At 39.1% G+C, this 15,736-nt stretch overlaps 1 protein-coding gene across 16 annotated transcripts in view; it reads left to right on the top strand.

Annotated features, from left to right (window-relative positions):
• The window catches only part of JAKMIP1 (janus kinase and microtubule interacting protein 1), a 381,847-nt gene that overhangs the window by 239,427 nt on the left and 126,684 nt on the right, over window positions 1-15,736 (top strand). For 8 of the 16 annotated variants that reach the window (XM_038400934.2, XM_038400923.2, XM_038400933.2 and 5 more), the window contains 2 exons: window positions 8,725-8,790; window positions 13,964-14,008. In XM_038400934.2, coding sequence (XP_038256862.1) covers window positions 8,725-8,790; window positions 13,964-14,008 — 111 coding nt within the window. Of the gene's footprint in view, window positions 1-8,724; window positions 8,791-13,082; window positions 14,009-15,736 lie in introns of those variants that run through there. The other 8 variants (XM_043512461.1, XM_043512463.1, XM_043512466.1 and 5 more) reach the window with 4 other exon arrangements.

The raw sequence follows: 15,736 nt of genomic DNA, 5'->3' as shown, positions 1-15,736 counted from the left end.
TTAAAATCAGACACATCTGTTTGTTAATATTGTTGAGAAGATGACAAAAAGTGTGAATATAACAAAAACAGTCTTGCCTCTTACCGTTCATTATGCGTGGTAAAACATTTCCCTGGCTAATCTCTCTGCTTCAGAATTAGCTACACTCTAGACCATAGGCTGGTTGCAAAATAATGTTTGTATCTGAGATAGCCCATCCATAGTGCATATCCTGTAAATGTATATCAAACTGAACCTTTCAAACATTTCACAGCTGAGTATCTAATCAGCTTAGCAAATCCTTCTTTGTCTGCTTTGTGCTAAAATTACCAAATTGTTTTCTTGGATTTGCTGATGAATGCAAATCCAATAAGAATGAGTCACGGGAACTAGTAAGGTGATTTCTGAACTCCTACTTAGTACATTCTTCTTGTGTTTTCACAACTCCAGTAGCAGTGCTAAGAGAACATTCCTTGGCTAGACCAACATTAGTTGACCACATTGTTTTCAATCTTATAGTACATTTGTTAGGATATGCAGGAAAGCAGACTAAATGGTCAAACATATAAATGAAGATGCAAACACCTTTGTTATACTGCTTAACACAAAAACTATCCAATGTCATTGATTACATAGATATTGACTTTAACATAAAAAATACAGCAACCAACTTAATAAATAAAAACTGTAGCTTGTGTAACCCACACACCTCCTCTAAGTGGTCTCAATGCCACTAGAGGGGACAGAACACCACACCCAGAAGGTGTTAAACTAGTGTGTGGGTTACACTAGTATGAAATATAGGAGTAATGATATGGTAATTTAGACAATAGTCATCTTCAGTGCTAAGATGATGCTGTATTGACAGTGAAAATCACCCCTTTCTGCACAAAGGAGGAGTACTTAAGCTTGGTAGAGGGGATGGAATTCAGACCAGAATGCAGACAGGTTGCAACTTAGCGTATCCCTGGATACTGCTACATGTCTGTGTATGCACACGCACACACACACACACCTCATCAATACAATCCAACTGTTTTGCACTGCTCTGGTGCCTCAAAGCAGCCATAAATTTGTCTTAACTTCCCCCAGGAAGATTTTCACTATGTTGGGCAGTCTTTTTGTGGTGTAGAGCCATCCTAGCTGGTGTAGGGAGGCATGAGTGTCTGGCTGGTTTGAAGTACCTTTGCCCCAGTCCTCAATTCCTCATGGGCAGCTCTGCCAAACCAGACAATATCTCTCTCAATACACACTCTAACAAACATAAAACACACAGTGATAAAATAGCCAGATCAAAGCAATTCCTTGGAATCCATGTTTCAAAATTTATTTGTATATAATATATGCATTATGTGCATGATAGTCTAAAAAGGGATCAAGAAGAAAGAAAAACAGAATTCATCCATTTCTGGCACTCTGCATATGTAGGAAAAAAAGACATGGTCTATACTCAACAGGAGTCTACAATGCTACACACACATTTAAGAGAAAAGTGAATAAGGTCAAAATATAATTAAAATAATTGATCCTACTTTATACAATATGGACACTAATTTAAATTGCAACTTCCTATAGTATTTTTAATATCCAGAAATCCCTCTTGTATCAAAATTTCCCAAACCATAGAATTGATTTATTACCACTTTCGTTGAATCCAATCCAGTGCTCACTGAAGTCAATAGAGGGACTCCAGTGTCTGTTGGAAGAGGCCCTATATACATGGAATCAAACTTTTAACATGGATGGATCTCTATTCTGCAATCAACCTTGCAATTATTTCATCATGCATAGTACTGGGAATGCAATCCACTTATCTTTTGAATAGGATAGATTTTTTTTATTTCAGTTAAGCCATGCAAGGGTATTAAACAACTGGAGCACAGTGTTATTCTTTTCACTACTAGCACCATTATTTATGGTCCTTGGTTCCATAAAACAAACTCAATTATCTAAACCTGTGTTATCAGAAACTCCTTGTTATTGGAAACAGGGTAATGTTCCCGGACATCGATTCATTACATGGTTATTCTCTCATTTATCTGAAACTTTGATTTTCAGACCTTATTTAGTGGTCCCCATGACCTTTGTCTAATTGAGGCTGAACCATAAACAGTGTGACTACAAACCATGCCGAAAATCAGAGCAGTTTGCTTGATATGTCAATTGTAAATTAATATAGCTCCATTAGATCTGGCCAGATATTTGAACAATCTGCTTGGGATCCATTGCCTTTTATGCAATATTTTAAACCATAGTCTGTGTTGTTGAGCCTTTCTCCCTGAATTTGGAAGGACTTAAAATATTATATCCCAGTATTTGGTAATGGCATTTTCATTTAAAGCCCTCTGATCAGTTAATTGTGGTTTAGGGTATGTCCGCTATAGGACTGCACTTTGCTTCTGGAACTAAATGTAACATTTTTAAAACCTATTTATTTATTTAGGAATTTTTAACAGGTTTACAAATCCTTGCCATGTAAATATCACAGACAAAATTATGATAATCACAAAAGGGAGCTTTTTTAGAGAAAATTATACAGAAATATAATCCTCTGTATTCTGTTTAACAGGTTGATGGCAGAGCCAGCTTCTTTATACTAGCTATCATGTTGTTTCTGGTCATTTTATTAAATTGTGCAAAACTTCTGATTATACACATTCATCACAGCGTGCAGGGTATCAAATGCTAGTATTCAAAAAACTGGACAGGTGTGCTGGGGTTTTTTGGAAGGTGAATGTACTTTTCTGAGTGCTGAATAAATGGTAGCCATTATCTAAGTATCTATTTGTGCTCAGTCTATTTTGCTGGGTACACAATTGGTACATTGGTTTTCCAAAAATTACAACCTCTCATATTTTTTCAAAAAATCCCTCAAGTTTTGTACTTTTTTTCTTCTTCCAATGAGAGGCTATCAGTAGCCTAGCAGCTGCTAGCAAATGAGATGTCAGTTCTTCATTTCTGTTTGTGGGACCATTTCCACTAGGCAGCCCCAGGAGGATTACCAAAGGATCATTTGGTAATAAATACCAACAATTTGTAGTATTGGGCTACACATTTTTTATATTCTCTTCAAAGCTGCTGGAGCCAGTCTCAGGGCTGCTCTAACCTAGGTCTATTAGTAATTGCCCTTCAAGTGGCGTGACCAGCCAGACATGCTTCTCTTCCTGGGATGAGAAAAATGGCAGAAGTGGGCATAGACACACCTATGTTGGCTTTACCCCATCTGAGGATTTTGCCATGCTGGAAGATCCCACCTGGTATGGTAGTTTTACAGCCTTTTGCACTGCCAGAGTAATGGACATGATCTGGCCCAAAGTTGGTTCCAAATTTTGACCAGATTTCAGAGACTGTTGAGATCTGGGGTTTAGTCTCAGTCCATTAGAGACTTTAGTCAGCTGTGATTGTTGCACCTATCTGTAAGGAAGACCTCTATCTTTAAAAAATCTGAAGAGAATGATCAATAATAAATTGCCAGTTGAATGCTCTGTTCATTTAAGTAAAGTCATAAATCACTGTAGATGTAGCAATTTCTTTAAAGTCATTCAATAATGGGCCCTTTGAATTTTCTCTAAACATCTATGGTATTGAAAACTCCTATCTGCCTGTATTAAATTCTATATGCCTTTTTTTGTGTCTCTCTCATCTAATCTATGGTGCCCATACTCTAGTATCTGAGTACCACCTAGTTTTGCTTGTGTATGTAATCTAAATGTTGCATAAGAATTATATATATAAAGCTCTTAACTAAGATGTAACTAAGCACAATAATAAGTAAATATTTTAATGTTGAAGCATTTGACTTTACAGCTGTCAAACCAGTTAAACAAATTTCATTTTTAATACTTATTTCTAATGATTTGTTTAATTGAACTTTGCAATTCTGGTCATAGCTTGACCTGCAGAGACATCTGCTGGGTGATTCCGAGATTAGAACAGCAATAGGTTCTTAGCACGGATGCTTTGTAATGAAATGCTAAACTATATTACACTGTTACACCACTATGTGGTGCCATGCATAACATACCTTAATTTAACTTCATTCAAATTCTGTTGTGTTTAGTTTACAGCTAGCATCTGCTCAGAACTGGCAGGAGGTGTTTTCCCCAGTCCAAGATAGATGGTCAACTCAAGTGATGTTCCCTCTGATGTAGAGGGCCAGTGCAAGGCCCTTTGCACCACGTAGGTGACCTGTGGGATTGAATAGCATATAGAATCATAGACTCATAGGACTGGAAGGTACCTCAAGAGGTCATCTAGTCCAGTCCCCTGCACTCATGGCAAGACTAACTATTATCAAGGCCATTCCCGTCAGGTGTTTGTCTAACCTGCTCTTAAAAATCTCCAGTGATGGAGATTCCACAACCTTCCTAGGCAATTTATTCCAGTGTTTAACCACCCTGACAGGAAGTGTTTCCTAATGTCCAACCCAAACTGCCCTTGCTGCAATTGAAGCCCATTGCTTCTTGTCCTATCCTCAAAGGTTAAGGAAAATAACTTTTCTCCCTTCTCCTTGTAATAACCTTTTATGTACTTGAAAACTCTTATCATGTCCCCTCTCGGTCTTCTCTTCTCCAGACTAAACAAATCCAATTTTTTCAATCTTCCTCCATCAGTCATGTTTTCTAGACCTTTAATCATTTTTGTTTCTCTTCTCTGGACTTTCTCCAATCTGTCCACATCTTTCCTGAAATGTGCACCCAGAACTGGACACAATACTCCAGTTGAGGCCTAATCAGCATGGAGTAGAGCAGAAGAATTACTTCTTGTGTCTTGCTTACAACACTCCTGCTAATGATGTTTGCTTTTTTTGCAACAGCGTTACACTATTGACTTATATTTAACTTGTGATCAACTATGACCCCCATATCCCTTTCTGCAGTACCAAAAGAGCTCCCCCTTGCCCAATCAGAAAAGAGAATCATACCTATCCATGTGCACAACATAAATTGAACAGTCCACATGAGCCCTTTCTGGGACAAAGTCATTGTCTTGGGAAGAAACTCTCTCTTCTCTAAGGCTTTTGCTTGTATTTAAAAACATTGAACACACATGCAAACAATCAGTCCCACAGAGGCACAAGCTACTTCTCAATATACCTTTTGGGCACTGGACAATTATCCATTCTATGTGGAACCTTAACTTAACTCCTATCACATTCAAACAGTCATCTTTTCTTTTGTCATGCTTTATATATTATGCTGATTCACTCTTAATGTTAACGTGCTTTGCAAACACACCAAGTGCAAGTAAAGGCACACAACACAAGTAAAAAGTCTAAAAGAGAAATTCAGTATTTTAATTGGAGGTGATTACACTGAATAGCAGAACATGAGGTGGTTGATGTTTAGCTCCATCATATTACTTATTTGTTATGCAACTTAAAAATGATTTAATATATAAGAGGGTAATTAAATTAGAAAAAATTTGATCAGGACTATAGCTGGTTAAAAAACAGGGAGAAAGATTCATAAATCTTTATCAAAAATTGCCCTGATTTTCCTCCCCATATTGAAATTTTGTCAAAATTTGAAAAATTCTGATCAGTCCTAATAAAAATGTTCTTTTATATAAAGCATTTGCTACAGTGCTTGGGGTTTCCCTCTTAAGATTAGAAAAACATTGGGTCAATAAGGTGTTCTTTTCAAGTTCTGACATATCCGTAAGAGACAGGTTTGAAGGATATATTAAAAAAGAGTGCACATGATAGTTCTTGAGAGACAAAAGGTTATTTCCCCCCCCCCCCCAGTTATCTCAACATGGTCAAATTCTATCACAAAGACCACAGACGGGCAGTGCAGAGAATTAAACAGTCTGTCACTCAAACTTGGAATATGGTTGTAAGTGGCAATCAACAAAACATAATTTAAAATAATATGGAGGGAAACATTATCATGTATTCATAATCTCAAAGGTGATTACATCCGCTATTTCTCATCACATGGGCTGCTTATGGTGACAGCAAAATCCCTGCAATATATAGAAAAACGATCATTTGATAAAAAGAAAAGGAGTACTTGTGGCACCTTAGAGACTAACAAATTTATTAGAGCATAAGCTTTCGTGAGCTATTGCTCACTTCATCGGATCATTTGATAGCTTGATATGTCTCAAGTGAGGAAAAGATTAAGCATTTATTAATCCAGATCTAACAGGGATGAATGAAATTAATTCAGCTCTGCTTCGGGCATTTATTACGGTTGTCAAAGGTACACATGCTACTTTCACATGACAGCAATCTGGTTTGTATATTTGTATTAATTATTTTGGGAATAACTCTGAACATCTGTCTGTGTCTCTGTGGCTCAGCATGATACAACAGGAATTTTGGTTGACTATATTTCAATCACACGACATTCAAAACCAGTATTGATACAGAAACGTACAACACTGTGTAACTGTAGAAGTTGTAGCTGACCACTTCTCCATGAAATATCTGTGTGCAAAGTGGCATGTTAAAGTAAGACTAAATAGAGATGGGTCAAGATGAGAAAACACCTAAACTTTGGAGCATTGTCTCTGGATTTGAAATGTATAACTCCATCTTTCTGTGATTCTCAAGACAATTCTGTATTCTCATTATACTTGTTTCTTCCCTGGTACTGTTGCATGCACCTAGGGATGTGTGGTATTCTCCATCATTCAAACTGTTTAAATCAAGGATGGATATCTTTCTAAAACACCTGCTCTAGTGCAAACAGAAGTTATGAACTTGAGGCAGAAGTTATTGGGTGAGGTTCTATGATCTGTATTATGCAAAATTACCATAATTATCCTATCTGGCCTTCAGATCTATGTTCGCAAAACCAAATTTAGCTATAGAAGAGGCTGAGGAGAAGTTTCTCTACATGTGACAAGATATAAAGTTATTCCCTGAGTCCCAAACTCTCAGGGGTTATTAGGAGAGCCCAGTTCTCTGCTTATCACATAGGTGATCTGGGATGGGCTATAAAAGTAAAAGGAGAAGGAAGGACTTGTGCTCTCCCTGCCTGATTTGCTGAAAGCTAGAAAGGCCTCTGGTGGTTGAAACCAATGTTCTGAGTTGCTTTTGAGCTCGTTTTTGAATCTTTCTTGTGTTAATAAAGTTCAGTTTAAGTCCCTTTTCTGATGAATCAGTCAGAGCGAAGAAAGCTGTGGTTGTTTTTCAACTCTTCCTTAGCCCAAGGACAACATTTTCAAACTTGCTCTAAGATTCCATACTAGGACCAGTGTTGTTTGTTATATTTACCACTGAGCTAGAAGAAAGGGTGGATAGTGAGGTGGAAAAAGGTTCAATTATTATATGTCATATGAGATTAATAAAGGCTAGAGAGGATTGTGAGCAATTTCAGAAGGATTGAACAATGCTAGGTGGTTGGGCAACAAGACTGATTAAATTTAATGTTATTTATATAGGACCCCACAAGCAAAGCACTCAGAGCAAAGTACCTGTAATTAAGACAAACACAGTATACTAAAAACATAATAAAATACCCACTCTAGAAGGCCTAGAAATACATAAAAGGAAATGAAGGGATGTGATTTATATACAGGAGAAAAAAAGGACTGAAGGAAGGTAGGAAATGTAGAGCCAACACTTGTCATTTTATGAACCCTTTCTGGAAACAAAGTGTGAGATAATTCTTAATGGTAGGGTTGGCAGAATTTATATTTTAATGTTTAATAATTTTAAAGAATCGTGTCAATGTTTATTTGTAAGCACTTTTAAAATTTTCATCTATTTAAATTTTCACCATTATGGGAAATTATCGGAGAGTGGGGGGGAAGACAATAACTATTTAATGACAGTAGATGCTGAGATTCAGGAAATTAAAGCTTTTATAACCATTAAAACACAAATGGTCATCATCAACTCTCAAAATATACAAACTAAATATACTTAAATCAAACTCTAATAAGTTCCCAAGCAGCATTTTTCTTACTTTGCCTATCTATACATTTTGATTATCTATGCCAGTTTGTGTGTGTGTACAGTGAAACTGACATTTACCAACAAAAATCTAACTCTTTGAAGCCTACTTAAAAGTAGGAAGAACTGCACCCTCATTTATAGCCCAATTTAACTCCCATTGAACCTTTCCACTGACTTTGGTGGGAGTTGGAACTGGTCCTTACATAGGATGAACTTTTCTCAGAATTCCTGCTCAGGCAGGTTCCTCAGAGCATTATCAAGATGATCCTCTCAGGCTCTATGAGGAATGACTGTAGGCCCAGATCTGCTAGCATCTTCTACTGATATCACATGAGTATCCCCAAAAGAATAGCTATGTTGTAAAGAAAAGAGAGAAAAGGGATTAAAGTGAAGTAAAATATTATCCACTAGAAATTAGCTGGGTAAGTGAAAACCCTCCAATAATCCTGGAAAAGGTCATTTCACTCTTAGCCACAAGATTTTGGTACCAATCTTGCCCTTTGTCTGTATGTAACTGGTAATATGGTGATGGGGAAAGCCCATATTCTAAAGCTTGGGTGTTTCTGCTAGTAAACAGAATGGGCCAGATTCACTTCTGTAGTAAATCACTGTAACGCCATTGAAGTCAATGAGACAAAGATTTCAATAGCGCTACGCTGATATACTCCAGATGAGTATCTGACCTAAACTGTGCATGGTATTTTGTGTGTATAAAACTCCTGAAACACATTAATGAGTATCTTTTCATCCATGGTTTTTAAAAGTTGTTTGCATTTTCCTGGATAAATATTGGTTTTTACAAATATTTTACATTCTATTTTGCCTGTTTGTTGTAGCGGATTCGAGAGCTAGAAGATAAAATAGAACTTCAAAAGCGGCAACTCAAAGAAATAGAGGAAAAGGTAAATGTGCTGAGCAATAGTCATACCTGAGTTTTGTCTTATAATATGGCCTTCTAATCTCACAGCTTTTGTCCTTAAATGCCAGAAGTATAATTTCTATGCATAAAAGATCTAAGTTTGGAAACTGATCATGTTTTTTTTTAATCCCACTTTCTTTTCAATGTACAGTTTTCTGCAGCTGCTTTCAGGAAGCCCGAGTGCACCGTGGAAGTGCAATGTCATGTGCTGTCACTAGATCTGGATTACCTATATTAACATGTAAACTTTTCTTACTCAGATTTCAAAGAAACTTTCAAATTAACAAAGAATTGCCATGCACGTTGGGGTTTGAGTATAAACCTTTTGCGTCATTACATATTGAGAGAAACCCAGGTCAGAATACCCACTGATTACATTTTCACTAACTGGGTTTTGAAAAAAAAAATCTGACTAACATGGACTAATATATGAATGTCCTTTAATTTAGATTTAAGAAATAGTCAGTTACCATAAATATTTTCTGGGGAAATTCAGGACACCTGAGCAACCTCCCCGCCTCATTGGCTTCAGGGCACCTTTAGTCTGAGTGGCTCAGTGAGGCATAAACTTGAATGACTCAGACCACACCTGTTAGGTAGGGAAATCGTCTTATCACCATCATATGGCATTGTAGGCCTGTTTCCAAATGTGATTACCCAAAATAAGGAAACCAAATCTATATTTAAGCACTAAAAAACCTGTATTGTAAAGTGGATATTCAGGTGCCTAACTTTAGGCTCCCAAATTTGAAAACTGGGCCTCGAGAGATTGAGGTCCTAATTCTTAAACCAGGTTACTATATGCCCAAGACTTCCACTGAAGTCATAGGGTCCTATAGATTCACACCCTAAATGATTTCCCCAAGTTTACAAAAGAAAACTGTGGCAAAGCTGAGAATACAACCAGTTGTCTTTAGTCATAGTCCTATAGCACAAAACTATTCTTCCTCCTTATTTTATGGATAGACAGAATTTGGCCCTCCGTGGTTCATGCGGCCTAATCTCTCCATATCCAATGCACTATTTAAACTAAAAGAACATGTGAATATTAACTTTTTCTAATCTGCACACAGTTATTATTTTCCTACCTTGTTTTTGGCTGTACATCAGATTTATAAAGGAAGTAGAAGGGTCTGAAAAAAGGTGTAGAGTAGGAGGTATTGCGGGGTGGGGAACCCAGATAAAAGAAGTGCACAGATTTACAGGCATAAAACTAGACAACAGGTTTACATTTGGCAACACTGGAGTCATCTTAACATCAGGGTAACCTGGTATGAACAATTGCTCAAGTTGTTTTAGACGCAGATAGTTAATGGAGAATGGGAAAGGAGCAGACTTCATATTGTATGGGATGAATGTTGGAGGTAGGGTATATTCCTTGCTTAGTAGAGATGTCCCAAATCAATACCCTAGGTTCAAACGCCGCCATTCTTTGAAAATTCATATGGTCTCAGATGACAATCAAAAAGCTTTGTGTCAGTGGGGTCGCCAGACACATGGTTGTCTCAGGACTGCAGGCTTCAATGCTTCCTAGTTTCCCTGATTGTAGACAACTAGTTCTGGAGGACTCAGCAGGAAGATGGCGTGTTGAGGTATTTTAAGCACTGGCTCTCAGTTAAATCACCTGAGAAACCCAGGGCTAAATCACTTGAGGCTTGCTGTGCGAGCTGGACTTGGAGAAACTAAGTGAGAGTCTCTTTGCCAAACCTTACTTATCTGACACACCCTATTGGCTGAAACATGCTCAGGTTCCCAGCTCACGGGATATGACAGTATTTGGATTACACAAACAATTATGTTACTAGAATTATTAAAGTTGCAAAGACAAGCAAAAGTTAGGAAGCACCAGAATTAAGATAGCATTTGCAACCTTAATTAGGCCCCCTTGTGGGTATTCATTATAATACAGTCTCTAATTACATAATCACAGCTATTTTTCCCACAGAACTCCATCCTCACTCAGTGTACAGAATGGACCTGCACTGGTGATGAATCAGGGGTGCGTAGTGAAGGAGGCTGTTGTCCATGAGGACTCTTGCCTCATTTGGTTAAGAAAATGGAAGGGGTGTAGTGAATGAGGCACACATGTACAGGAAGAGAAAGGATGGTTTCATGGTGAAGGCAGTTGAATGCTGCCTTGTAGAATTGGATTCTATCCCTGCCCCTGCCACAGAGTTCCTATGTGATGCTGGGCAAGTCATTTAAACCAAAATTTTCAGAGGTGGATACTTAGTGTCTATTCCTCATTTTCTGGGTGCCCAACTTGCACCCAGGTTTGATTTCCAAATGTCAAATCCCTCCTCTGAAACATGGGGGTGCTAGAGCATTCAAAAGAAAAGTTCTCAAATTTTTACAACATGGGCAAAACCATGTATTTTCCCCTACCATTATTTTTGGCAACCATTTTGGCTGATGTTTTCCAAAAAAAACCCCATTTTCCCTGAGATAGACAACTGGCATGGAGAAATTCAACTCAAATTATTACAGTTTAACAAAATTGTAAGCAACAGTAAACAGGATCTTATAATGGTAAGTGTTAGAGAACCTTAATAATAGGCAGTGACACCAGCACCGCCTCTAATAAAAGGGGCTTTCAGATAACTAAGGTCTATAAAAATGCATTTGTGCTATATGCACAAATCCTTTAGAAAAGCAAACACTTAGCTCTTTTGCAGAGATTAAACTGAGCAGTCAAACCTAGAGGAGTGAGGTTCCACTTTCATTTAGTCATTCATCTGTAGTGGTACTGTGACTCCTACTTGAATTACCAGGACTCAACCCTGGATTGGTTTTAACATGCTGCCTTAAGAGAAAGGATAGGGCAATACCCTCCTTTCAGTGCCTGGAGTGGTTTTTCTCTCTGTTCCTCGCTTTGTTCTTCTCTAGGTGGGCAGGGTATGCTTTTCTCAAGGGGTTTTGATCTCCATTGAAAAGAAAGTATTTGCCAATAGTTACCAATCGGTGATGTCCAAGACAACATAGTTAACATCTAACCTAAGTACAGAAGTAACACTGTGGTATCTCAGCTATCACTATATTGGACCTATTCCCCAGTGTTGACTTTTCCATAGTATCCACTCCAAGGTCATTCCACAATATTAGAATGAGCTTGATGTTAATATTTAATATGAAGAGATGAATTCTGACAAAAATATATTTTATTAATCCATGGACACAAAATAATTATAGTTCATAAAACAGATGTAAGAGGGAGATTGCTATTTTTTAGATAGATGTTGTCAATATTTCCTATGCTGACTCATCAAGACAGTGAATGAAGGAAAGTATCAAAAGAGGTTACAGAGAAAAAGTTTAACCACATTCACTCCCCAGAATGTTGGTCGCAGGTTACATGTATTTATGTTCTCATATTGTACTACTATAGCAAGAAATTACCCAACTGAGAGCCATCTTCTTTGGGGGACTTCCCTCTATCTGGCATAAACTGGCATTGTTACTGCCAGTGATTGCCCACTCTTCCCTACAGAATTATTTTTGTGATCTCCAGCTTCTGTCACTGGACACTGCTTCTGTGACTACTTTCAGATATAACAGAGGTGGGCAAACTACAGCTCGTAGGCCACATCCGGCCCATGGGACCGTCCTGCCCGGTCCCTGAGCTCTCGGCCGGGGAGGCTAGCCTCCGGCCCCTCCCCTGCTGTCCCCTCTCCTCCACGTTGTGCCGCCGCGCAGGCAGCAGGGCTGCAAGCTCCTGCTGCTCTGAGCGACATGGTAAGGGGGTGGGTGTTTGGATGGGCAGACGTTCTGGGGGGGTTCGATAGGGCATGGGAGTCCGGGGAGCCTATCGGGGCGGGGGTGTGGATAGGGTCGGGGCAGTCCAGGGACAGGGAGCAGGGGGCGTTGGATCGGGGTGGGGTCCCAGGGGGCCTGTCAGGGGGCAGGGGTTTGGATAGGAGTCAGGGGACAGATGGGGTGGGGTCCTGGGGGCAGTTAGGGACGGGGTGCTGGGAGGGGGCGGTCGGGGACAAGGAGTGGGGGGTTGGATGGGTTGGGGGTTCTGAAGTGGGCAGTTGGGGTGGGAAGTGGGTGGGGGTGGATAGGGGGCGGGGGCCAGGCTGTTTGGGGGGCAGAGCCTTCCCTATCCAGCCCTCCATACAGTTTCGCACCCCGATGTGGCCCTCGGGTCAAAAAGTTTGCCCACCCCTGACATATAACATTGGTATAGCATTTCTAACACTCTTTGATGTTTGTGCATGTGTGTGTGTGCACTAAGCTGTATTTTGCCTTCTTCCTGTGGGCTACTGAGGTACTAAATTCCACATTTGACTGCACCCAGAGAAGGTCAAGCAGCCTTCAAGCAGTGAATCAATGAATGGCATCAATTCTAGTTCATTATTCTACTGGAAATTTATCATGTCAGTGAATTCAGTGTGATTTGTGCATGCAGATGACAGTGAGCAAAATGAATTTGCTGTCAAGTGAAGTGGTACATTTTTGACACAGTAGTAATTTATTCCTGAAGTCTGTGGTTGTGGGTAGGTTTCTTTGTCACTAGACTTTCTGTTTTTGTAGTTTAGCATTTTTGCACTTTGGGTTCTTCAGCCAATCTGTCTCCTTCCTTAAGATTATGCACAACAATGTTGTGGAATGCCAGCCTGCCTACTCAACAATGAAGAGACTCCAGAAAAATATATATCTAGAGAAAAATATATATAAAAACTTGTTTTGTATTCCATCAGATTATATCTGAGGGGTATTTCCTGTTTAAGATTGCACCAACCTGTTATAATTATTTTATTACACCTTGACTTCCATTCATTTGTACCTGTGACTATTTAGGCCCTGAATCAGGAAAGCACTTAAGAACATAATTAACTGTAAGCATGTGCTCGGGTCTCATTGCCCAGGCTCATATTCCTTAAATTTAGAGTCCATATCTTTGGGTGTTACAGTTTGCAAAGTTACTATCAAATATTGAATTTTACATATTGCCATCTGTTTTCAGTGTAAGATCAGAAGAAAAACCCCAGAATGCTGTATATACTTTTCAAATCAATTCAACTGGGGCTAACTACTGTAAAATAATGTCATTGAATTCCTTATTACATATCTTACATCTTTTTTCTTTTCTTTTTTCTCATTTTCTTTTGATCTTATTTTATAGTTTTTGTTCCTTTTTTTGTTTTTCTCACTAGCATTCATTGTGTGGCCTTGATGACACTCCTGAGCCAAGAAATGTGGTTGGTATTCTTTATATTTTATGTACTTAATTTCTGACTGTTAGATCTTGCTGCATTTTGAGACTCTTCTTTGCAAGGTGATGAAGACCATAGTGAAGAGTGCCGTGTCAATGCCTACATGAAGAGAAACAACGACAACCAACACATTCAAACCAGGATCATAGAATCATAGAATATGAGGGTTGGAAGGGACCTCAGGAGGTCATCTAGTCCAACCCCCTGCTCAAAGCAGGACCAATCTCCAACTAAATCTTCCCAGCCAGGGCTTTGTCAAGCCTGACCTTAAAAACCTCTAAGGATGGAGATTCCCCCACTTCCCTAGGTAACACATTCCAGGGTTTTACCACCCTCCTAGTTAAAAAGTTTTTTCTAATATCCAACCTAAATCTCCCCTACTGCAATTTGAGACCATTACTCCTTGTTCTGTCATCTGCTACCACTGAGAAAAGTCTAGATCCATCCTCTTTGGAATCCCCTTTCAGGTAGTTGAAAGCAACTATCAAATCCCCCCAATGTCTAATATGTGGCTCCTAAATTCTGACTTGGGTACCTAAATAAAACAACCTTCAAAGATGCTGAATACCCGCTGCTCCTATTGACTCCAGGGGAGTTGCTGGAGCTTAGCACTTCTAAAAACCTGTCATTTAAATGCCTAAGTATGATGCCTAACTCTAAACCCCAGGGATTAAAACTGATGGCTCACAAATTTAAAAAAAAGTCATTTGTTCACTCTTTATCTCCCTTTTCCTCAAACTTTTTTCAGCCTGAAACTAACATTATGCATGCCCTAAATATTTCAACCTTTACATTTTTGCTTAGAGAAGAATCACCTGAGTGCATCTCAACAAAGCAATATGAAATTTCACCATGTGCTATAAAGGTTGTAATGCAAATTTACGCAGGGCTTGCCTTATACACCTGCACAAGGGAAAGGGGTGCAAGGCAGCTCTTTACTTCTCTCTGTGTGTTACTCTCATCACCAGTTTGTATGCGAGAGGAGAAAGCTGCCACCGAGCTGCTAAGTCCCTTCCCGTTCAGGTAGCTTGGAATGGAGCCAGCAGTAATCTGAGCATTGGCTCTTTTCCCAACCCCTCCACAATATGCTGGTCAGCAGAGCTGAAACAGTATGAATGGGAATGTAATTTGTTCCACGTGTAGCTGTAGATGGCTTACTTTTCCCCTTTTGCAAGGGGAAACAGGACTGACTTGTGACTCTGAAGGAGTCTGATAGATTTTTTGCGAGGCTTCTTTATCAAACAGGTGAAAATGCATCTATTAGTAGCATTCTGGAATCCTTATCCCTATCCATTGATGATCTCCAAAGATCCTGATGCAGGAATCACATCTTCTGCCCTCTTGCTTATTCTGATTGGTGCTGAGAACCCAGTAATCCCATTAAAGTTAATGGAAACTGTGAGTGCTCAGCACTGCTTGCAATCAAATGATAGGAGGGCAGGTGTTTTTACTACATTTGGCTCTTTTGTGAACTTCACTGATGGAAATTGACTACAGTGGGAGATGGAGATAATCAGCACCTCTCCAGGGCAAACCCTTGATACCCAGACTTTCACATCACTATGCAGAAGAGGGGCTGATAGTATAATGGTCACCCCTGAAATATTACCATCATATTTGATTTATGTTGAGATCCAAGTCTGAACCCATGATCGTTCTTCTGCATATTGAGGTCATGGGGACTTTTGTTTATTGACTTTTACAGAATATGAA

The sequence above is a fragment of the Dermochelys coriacea genome, chromosome 4 (assembly GCF_009764565.3).
Source record: "Dermochelys coriacea isolate rDerCor1 chromosome 4, rDerCor1.pri.v4, whole genome shotgun sequence".
In the NCBI taxonomy this organism is placed as follows: Eukaryota; Metazoa; Chordata; order Testudines; family Dermochelyidae; genus Dermochelys; species Dermochelys coriacea.
The sequence above is the reverse complement of the archived record's forward strand: the minus strand, read 5'-3'. Positions and strand labels throughout refer to the sequence as shown.